The following is a 10,000-nucleotide window of genomic DNA, read 5'->3' as shown; positions in this document are numbered from 1 at the left end:
CATTTTAATTCCTGAAGCAAGGGTGAACCCTAGTATAAAAATTCATATATAATCTTTACAAAAAATTTACCCGAAGTGAATCAGTAATACTTTGATAAAACCCGGTCCGTAAGCACACTTAAATGAGCTCGTCGCTTCTGTATTACCCTGTTATCTTTATTGTTTAAAGTTATTTTTTTTATGTTCCAAAAACATCTGTTGCTTCTCTCCTTTACCAGAATGGTAAATAATAGATGCCTATTACCAACCCATCATAGCGCATTGTCTTTATTTAACTAAACACCATATGTGCATATATATATATATATATAATATATATATATATATATGTGTGTGGTGTGATAACTTTTATCCCATAACTAGGCCATATCCCAGCCTTTGTAGCCCCTGGTAATCGTTTTAATTTCGAAGATACTAAGCTGTATAACATGGTATTCATTTTTATTTCGAAGATACTAAGCTATACAGCTCATCTAAACTGCTACATTGTTCCCCTGTTTGCATTTAGCATCCATACTTTGTTCCCACAAAGGAGTTGGCCCGGTATTGTCTTCTCACTTCCCAACTTTTGTTTCTTGTTACTTGTTACTTACTTGTTGTTACTTGTTGACGGCTTATCCAGGTCCCGCACAAGGAGGTTGAGTCCCGCACCACTTGCATACCATTCGTATGACCCCCATATCAAATTAACAATTTATTCATGATATGTATTTGATCACGCTACAGATTCCACATTCACTGTTTGATCTTCCATATCACAGCGTCCATTAAACAAAAAGGTGTTAAGTTTCTTTTTGAAAGACTTCAAATCCTCAATCTGCCTCAGTTCAAGAGGACGCTTGCATAATCTAGGAGCTGCATATATAAAGGCTCTGGAGCCACAGAATGAGGAAAAACGCGGCTCTACCAACTTTAAAACATATGTTATTATTCTTGTATGCCAGGTCGATTTATTGGCTGTATAAACTATAGTAGATTCACATCAGCCGTGCATTTAATGTCTAGGCCAATCCCTTACAACGCTCCTGATTGGCTGTTGATAAGCCATTGACAGGGCTGGAAACACTGTCTCTTCCGAGAGTTCATATTAGCAAGATGTATATTCCACCTCTCCTGAGGGATGTTTTTGAAAAACATATCCCTCAGGAGAGATGGAACATACATCCTACCTATGTGAACTCTTGAGGGAGACTGAGAGTTTCCAGTCCCGTGATTGGCTTATCAACAGCCAATCAGGAGCGTCGTAAGGGACTGGCCTAGACATCAAATGCACGGTTGATGTGAATCTACTGTAGTAGGTCCCTCAAATGCCGAGGAGAGTCGGTCTTAACAACTTGATGGGTTAAAAGACATAACTTGAATGTTATTCTGGCCTTCACCGGGAGCCAGTGCACAACAATTTCGACAGGGGCAATCCTGTCCCGTGGAGCAACACCTTTTATTATTCTAGCAGCTCTACTCATCATTTTCTGCAGTTTCTTGAGCTGTATGTTGGGGAACTTGTAGTACACCGAGTTACAATAGTCTATACGGTTTATAACCCCTTTGATGACAAGAATCTTAACAGAACTCTCATCAAGATATTTCCTCACAAAGCCTATATTCTTGAGATGATATCCAGCAACTTTTACTACATGATTAATCTGTAGACTGAGTGACGAGCCACAATCCAAGCACCACCCCTAAGTCATAGACCCTATCAGTTGTCTGGACCCAATTTTCATTTAAGCACACTTGATTAACACCCAGACTCCTTAAGTTACTTTCCTTATACTGACTATCGTAAGCTCAGTTTGATTTTCGTTCAATTTCAACTGTTTCAAAGTCATCCATTGTTTGATAATCGATAGAACTTCTTTTATTTTCTGTTTGTATCCTCAATATTTGTAACAATGAAATAGAATTGTGTGTCATCGGCATATAACTTATATTCTGCTCCAAGATAATGTAGTTTATACCATCCAGGATGAACTAGGCATTTTGGAACTCTCTGCTTCATAAACGTTATCGTTAATTGCATTTCACATAGTCTTCCAACATATGTTAATGACAAACAATACAATGCCAAATGATTGTTTATAGCGGAGGTGAGAAAATATAGCTTAACTAAGGTTAGTAACCGAGAAAACTATCTAATTTGGTGCTGAAATCATGAATTTTGAGATAATTTAATGCATTAATTAAAACATCATTTAAATGTGCATTTGTGATATTTTAAAAGTAAATCTCTTAAGGGGTGAGATTTAAAGATGTAAGGTTTTATCTGCCGAAGGAATTTTTCGTTTATCTTCAATACTTTTGGAGATATTAGCATTTGAATAGCGTTAGGGCCGGGCCGGGCCGCCAGAAATGAGTCCGTTTCCAGTAGTGAATTCGCTTCGATCGCAATAAAGGATGAACCCCTCGTGCAGACCACTGTCACAATATTAGCCACGTCGTACACTTCTAGAGGCTTATCAGGAGAACACCGACCCATTCCTTACCACACATTCTGGGCCACTGCACATCTTCTTTTATCACTTGGAGCCATTATTGCACATGATAATGTTTATTGTTGATATATATATATATATATATATATATATATATATATATATATATATATATATATATATACACATAGGTATACATAAATCTTTATTTGACAGCTCAGTTCTTGCTTCAAGTTGGAGCATTGTAAAAATAACTAGTCAACAAATACATTACATCTCAGCTGTTGAAATCTACGTCACGGTTACATTGACTAAATAAACACAATAATTTAAGAGTCGTATCTAAGAAGGCACGGATGATTAATAGACGAGAAAATGCGATTAAATCATCCGTTTGTTATCAGGTGAGTCATGACACTTGCAGACGGAGTGATATTCAAGTCTTCGAAAGACACAAATTCCGTTAAATTCAACTGAGCGAACGCCTTTACGGCGAATTACAGCAAAACGAATTTCCGGTTCAGCGAGCAGGTGGCGGTTTACGTCATAATATAGGGCATGGTTTTTCTTTAATTTTGGTTTTGGGAATTACGCTCTCATTAAAAACGAAGAATTGTATAAAGTTTTGAGAATTTTCGATTTGTGTTAAGAGAGTTATTGATGAATAGAAAACGTCAATTGAATTTTATGCGTTGCCAAAAAGGCCGTCTCTCTCTCTCTCTCTCTCTCTCTCTCTCTCTCTCTCTCTCTCTCTCATATATGTTTAGTCATGTTAAAATGTAACGATGCTTTCCTAGATAGTGACCCTTTTGCGGCGTGTGTAGTACAAGCCCGTTGAGATGACCGTGAAACCATAAACAAAAGACTGTCAATATCATAAAGATAATGATCCCAAAGAAATATTACTCCCAGATAGCGACCCTCGAACCTTGTTGTGGGTCACTATAGGAAAGATACAAAGGTAATTAATATGCAAAGGATGATGATTAACTTGTGAGCCAGGAGAAACCCAGTGACACGATAACGGAAGTCGAGACGAAATGGTCGCGAAAGAGGACTATTTTGGCTTGAACGCGTCACGTGACTTCCCTTGTTGAAATCTGCTGACGAATTGAAAACATCGACATCCGGGACAAGGCTGAGGCTTCATTTCATCAATACAGCAGCTTAGCTCTGTCTGTTCGTCGGTTTGTGTACAGTGCTTCTGAGGGTAGGCTGAATTTTGCACTCGTCCTCCCCCCCAGGTGCTTGAATATCAGGCCCAGATTTACGCCCTGGTGTTGTTACTATTGTCGTTAATGTGTGGTTGGACGTTTGGACTTGAGTTTTACCTCGTTGTTATTATTGTTAAGACGGCCATTAATGGCCTCATTATCGTTGTCACTTTTGTTTTACTTGAGTGTTGTTGTTACAGCATTAGCAGCAGCAGTAATGATAATAGTAGTAGTAGTAGAAACTTATTTGTTTCTGTGTTAATATTGGTTAGTTGTACTTTTTCTTGCCGTCAGTCTACCAAGAGAATCGGTGTTCTTTGAGTCATATCTTTCTTACGTCAGTGGTCTTAAGATAACCACATTGTAACTGCCACTCACGAATCATTCATAAATGAAGAATGGGAGAAAAACAACAAGGAACATGTCACGTGAAAAATTAATTATTCGTTAATTATTAATCGTAGATATTAGTAGACATTAGTAAGACGATTAGATGAGTTAATGATATAACGAACATAACGATGAAGAGAACAAACTGACGCTGCTTTTTTGACATCACAATAAAGAAAAAAATATATACCCGGGTGACTTTGACAGATGTTGATAACGGCGACGCTGGAGCGATCAGATAAATGATATAGAAGGTAGATTGGTTGGTGTTCCTTACGTAGGCGTTCAGATACGCTTGGAAAGGAAGTCCTTGTTTAGAGAATTTCTTGCAAGCAAAGAGCCACTTGAAAAAAATTGAACTTTTAATACTGTACCTAGAAAATTGCTTTCAAGTTGCTAAGCAAATTCTTCTCTCTCTCTCTCTCTCTCTCTCTCTCTCTCTCTCTCTCTCTCTCTCTCTCTCTCTCAGTAATAACCTTTTGTGGTTTTCTTAGGCAGAAGCAAAATAATACGTCACACGCACTTACCCACATATATATATATATATATATATATATATATATATATATATATATATATATATATATATATGTGTGTGTGTATGTGTGTGTGTGTGTGTGTGTCTGTGTGTACATATATAGAAGTGCGTAATTCAACTATTAATATTACTGCTTTCTTGGTAATCATTATTGTAATAAGGATATTTTTTGTCCTTGCATTGGCACGTGCATACGTACGTACAGCCTTCAGTGTCACTCCTTTACCCTTTGTCGTACAAAGAAAGAAAATTACGCGCTTTCCTTAACAGATATTTCCGCTCTCTCTCTCTCTCTCTCTCTCTCTCTCTCTCTCTCTCTCTCTCTCAAAATGGTCTTTATAATAGACATTATACTGCATTCCTTTCTGTATAAAGGAAATCGCCTTTACAGCCATGGAACTTTTGTTGACTCTCTCTCTCTCTCTACCTCTCTCTCTCTCTCTCTCTCTCTCTGAGGAAACCGCTTTTACAACAAAACCGAAATTCAGTATCCACTTGATCTCCGAGCTGTGTAGTCCGCGGTCGCTCAGATGATATTGTCATCTTACGTTTCATGAGTTTGTCAATGTTACGCGGAATATTGTCCGCCTGCTGCAGTACTACTCATTTGTCTATAGTTTTGTACGTACTGTTTCGTTTTTTGTCCTTATTCTTACGTCTGGTGTTAATTTTTCCGTGCCGTTTTTGTTACGTGTTATATCTTATGCATTGTTATTTCGGTTTTCTCTCAGCATGGGATTTATTTATTATTTATTTATTTATTATTTTGATGTGATTTCGAGCCTTTTCAAGTGTTGAGATAATTATTCGTTGTTTTAATTTTAATGATCTTTCGTTCAGTGATGTTACCGTATTTGTGAATGGTGTTGACACTGCACCGGGAAGTTTGCAGTTGACTGTATAATGTCGAGGACCGTTTCCCGTTTTGCAGAATGTGCTCGGCAGCTGAGTTTGGGGAGCGTTTTTGATGACAGTGCTCTTGAACTGTATTTAACCCACACTATTTTCTGACCGCTGGCAAGATGTGTTCGTAAACTGTGTGCTCATGCGTGTGTGTGACTATAGAGATTGTATACCGAGTTTCTTTGCAAAAATATGTGGAATACTGAGGCCACAAAGCGCGTAATTCTGGAGTACTTACAAGTTGCGTGATTATAGAGTCAGCTTTTCTGGTTAGTTACATCCTCTTAGATGACGATCGGGCTGGTTCAAGATCACAACAGGAAGAACTTCCTCCTGAGTTCACCAGTTACAATGTAGAAAGAGGAACTGGTCAGCGTTATGAGTTCGTTGTGAAGAATCTTCTAGTTTCATTTGTGATAACATGTCATTTCACTCGTAATTTGTGATGATCCTTATATTACTATACATTATCATTTTCCCTCGATTAATTATTATAGTAATGTATTTTTTCATATTACTTATGTATTCCAGTTTTATTCTTTTTTTTATATTGGTTCTTTTATCAGCGTGTTCTAATCCTTTTTCTTATGCTTTTATCAGTTCTAATCCTTTTTTTTATTCTTTTGTGAGCGTGTTCCAACTCTTTTTTTTTCTTATTCTTTTATCAGCGTGTTCTAATCCTTTTTCATATTCCCCAAGGTTTTCTTTATCTTCACGGTTATATTTGAACTTTTTGTATTTTTAACTGTTATCGTTTTCCTTTGCAGCGGCTCGCGACTACGACGAGCTGAAGAGGCGGTTCACGAACACCTCGCAGACGGCCGAGTCCCTTCAGCTGCGCCTGGAGGAGAAGGAGGTCGACCTGAACAACCTCAGAAGCGGTAAGGCAAAGCTTAGTAGGTCTACCGTATCACCTCCTTATCCAGGTGTCCTCCTCACTCTCTTGTCCACTTGCTTTTCTCGTCTTCGGTTATCATTCCTTTATCAGGTTAGTCCCTTTTCCTCGTCCTACTCCCATTGGTTTCTCTCGTTCTTCTTGTATTAATTCCATTCCTTCTGCTATCGTCCTCCTTCTACCAGCATCACATCCACGAACCTTGGCTCCCGCCATCTCCCCCGTCTTCCAACACCTTCATCCCCTCCCGGATCCCCCTCCTACAAACCCCCCCCCCCCCCCCGCTATCCTCCCACCCCCATCCCCCAGATTCTGAAACCTCAGCTCTGGGGTTTTCTCGTCAGGAGGATGGATGTTTGTCGTCTCTGCTAGTCCTGAGTGTTCAGCCAATTTACTTGACGGCCTCATTCAGGCTAAGATGATTTCTCTCTTTCTCTCGTTTTCTCTCTCTCTCTCATCTCTCTCTCTCTCTTCGGGGGTGGAGGTTAGGAGGGAACCTCGGCGTCTACTACGTATGTTTGGATATACGAGTATGTTGCGTGGGTTTGTGTGTGAAAAATAGTATATGCACGTACGCAATAATTGCTTGTGTATGTAATGTGGAACCCTTGTGTTATTGGGGCAATATGTGTATGTATGTGTATATATATAATGTATGTATATACATTTACACACATACATACATTCATACATTATATATATATATATATATATATATATATATATATAAAATATATATATATATATATATATATAACGCTGATTTGATCATGATAATCGAGTGTAGTTGTTGTGAGGTTACTCAAAGTTTATAAAAGTTAAATTATCTGTAATAGTGATAACCATGTTCACCATAAGAATGATGATAAAGATAGGTAGAGAGATAGACCGAAGAAAAAAAATCCGGGGAGAACTGGAAGGACAGTGAAGCGAAAGAAGAGAAGTAGACGACATTCTTTTCTGTCCTTCTCTTCTCGTGAGGTTTCTGAACGACCTGCTTAATGAAGCTCTTGTCATAAAACTCTCTCTCTCTCTCTCTCTCTCTCTCTCTCTCTCTCTCTCTCTCTCTGTCGTCTTTCAGTATCTTGTCGCCAGACTTTGCTAAACTAAGCAAGTAAACAAGTGTCTTCTGCGCAATCGAGTTTTTCTGTACAGCGTATAATGCTGTGTGAAGTTCTCAGCCACGGCCCGGTGGTGGCCTGCGTTGCTGGCACGATAGTGGATAACTACTGAGGCTAGAGGGATGCAATTCGATATGTTTGATGCGTAGAGGGTGGATGATCAACATAGCAATTTGCAGCCCTCTAGCCTCGTAGTTTTTAAGATCTCGGGGTGGACGGACTGACAAAAATCAATCTCAATAGATTTATTTTACAGAAAACTAATATAATGAAAATCCAAGGCTTCTCTTGACTAGTAGTAGAATTCAAGTTGCGTTTCATCATGCTAATGTGACGTCACCTTTACTGAATATGCGTGACTCCAGTTAAGTCACCAATTTAAAAAATAAGATAAAATGTAGTCCTCCAAAGCTGAGTGGTGGCTTTCCATGCACTTCTTCTCTAAGATCAACGACTTACGAGTCTCAACAAAATAGAAGAATGATTGCCTCCCATGTTCGAAGTTGGCTGTAAAACAAGAAAAAAAGAAGAAGTCCAAAAGCGCACGTGTGACTCCGCCTTCATTAAGAGTTCCTGGGCGACGACGCGTGACTAACACTCGAAAGGATTTCGCGTAGTACTTATCAGAAAGAATGACGTGGTTTTCCACTGGTTTATTCTGAGTCACGAGTCCCTTTTTCCCGCTAAATATGATTTCCTTAGACGTCGATTCAGTGAGTGGCGGATTACTGATAACCATTAAATTTTAACAAACTCATCAGTGTAGCCGAGTTACGGATTACTTGGCGGCAGCTGCTGAGTGACGGATTACCCTATACAATAACTAATTTTTTCGTCGTTCATGATTTCATAGTGTCAAGTTACTTTTGACTTTGTTTTCCTTATTTGCATCTTCTATCCTTGATCCCTAGTCGGGGTCTCGGTTTTTGATGAGCATTTTCAAGGTGTTTACAACATTCATTTAACGGCTCGCCTCAGAATTTGTTTTTGGCAGATGTTGAACGTCCATATTCCAACGCTCCCTGTTTTTTTTTTTTCCGGGTTTTGGAAATGGTTTTGCTCAACAACGGTTTATCTAACTGCCAAATTTCGAGGTAATTGTCGTATTCTTTAAGTGAAGGATTCGGATTTCTTGTTGATGTGTATTGATAATATTTGTACATTCAATGTGTTTATGGCTGTGTACATGAAAAGTGTCTAAGCTGATGTTATTATTATTATTATTATTATTATTATTATTATTATTATTAGTGAATAACACAAAGACGCGATTTATGACCAGTAAGCCTCGAATGTTGGCCCGCAGGCAGTGACCTTGAATTCAGAAATAGACCCCCAGGTGGACAAGGACCAGGCAGCATCGGTGTCGGCCAGGTACACAGTACTTGGAGTTGTAGGAGTGCCACATTGACCCTGAGTCAGTGCCAGTGCCAGGCATTCCTCCCAGTCAGAGGAAAGATATTTATCGCTTTTTCTCTGGTGTAGAAGAAAAGAGATTGTGTTTGTCATTTGCGTTGAATAATTTATTATTCTGAGGCTGGGGAATGATTCTAGTAGTTTCTGTAATATTTCAACGCTGAACGTTTTCATTTTTAACCACTTGGCTCTCTCTCTCTCTCTCTCTCTCTCTCTCTCTCTCTCTCTCTCTCTCTCTCTCTCCACTGACAATGGTCGTTTCCCAACTTGCTGAACAGGTTTCACATTGTGTTGATATTAAACAAAGCTGAAGGGATAAACAAGCGTCGTGCCACCAGTTGTGCCATCTCTTCTCACATTCATTCTGTGGTGATCAGTTATCTTTAGAAATCCCTTCACACTTTTCGCTTTTCCTTCCGTTTCCTTCTTCCGCATCTGTCGGACCTGAATGAAGGGTTGAGTTGCAAAATATCATATGACACCTGAGTCACTGTTGAAGTTAACAGAAGCACAGTGCATTCGTGAATGGTGGTTTGCGTCGACTGGGACATACAAAAACATGAGGAATATATAATATATATATATATATATATATAATATATTATATATATATATATATATATATATGTCTATGAATAACTTGATCACGAAGTATATAAAACGTGATGCTATGTATAAATAAAGGTGATGCCGTTCTCGCCTTTTCATTTTCCTCCGTGGCATCACCTTTATTTTTATACTAGATATATATATATATATATATATATATTATATATATATATATATTATATAATATATATATATATCTGTGTGTGTGTGTTTATTATATATAAAGGCCCACATCCCTGCCGATTTTCCGAAATTCCCGACATCTCACGGGACCTTCATTAAAAAAAAAAAAAAATGAAAGAAGGTGGTTGCTGTTAGTCTAAGGGAAAAAAAAAAAGGTAACAGCCCCCATTTATGGGTCATTTCCTCCCATCACGGGTCCACAACCCCATAGACAGACATTCTTGTTCCTTAGAACATATAATATTTGAATCTTTAACCTTGTTAAAAGAATTGGGTAATTATATATTATATGTATGGTA

The 10,000-nt window shown here is 38.4% G+C and overlaps 1 protein-coding gene across 4 annotated transcripts in view; it reads left to right on the top strand.

The window, feature by feature from the left end:
- The window catches only part of LOC135196992 (shootin-1-like), a 141,129-nt gene that overhangs the window by 90,135 nt on the left and 40,994 nt on the right, over window positions 1-10,000 (top strand). For 3 of the 4 annotated variants that reach the window (XM_064223876.1, XM_064223874.1, XM_064223875.1), the window contains exon 3: window positions 6,245-6,358. In XM_064223876.1, the coding sequence (XP_064079946.1) occupies window positions 6,245-6,358 (114 nt within the window). Of the gene's footprint in view, window positions 1-5,080; window positions 5,196-6,244; window positions 6,359-10,000 lie in introns of those variants that run through there. The other variant, XM_064223877.1, reaches the window with a different exon arrangement.

Source organism: Macrobrachium nipponense, chromosome 18 (assembly GCF_015104395.2).
Source record: "Macrobrachium nipponense isolate FS-2020 chromosome 18, ASM1510439v2, whole genome shotgun sequence".
Taxonomy (NCBI): domain Eukaryota; kingdom Metazoa; phylum Arthropoda; class Malacostraca; order Decapoda; family Palaemonidae; genus Macrobrachium; species Macrobrachium nipponense.
Note: the sequence above shows the minus strand (reverse complement) of the source record. Positions and strands in the feature narration are given on the sequence as shown.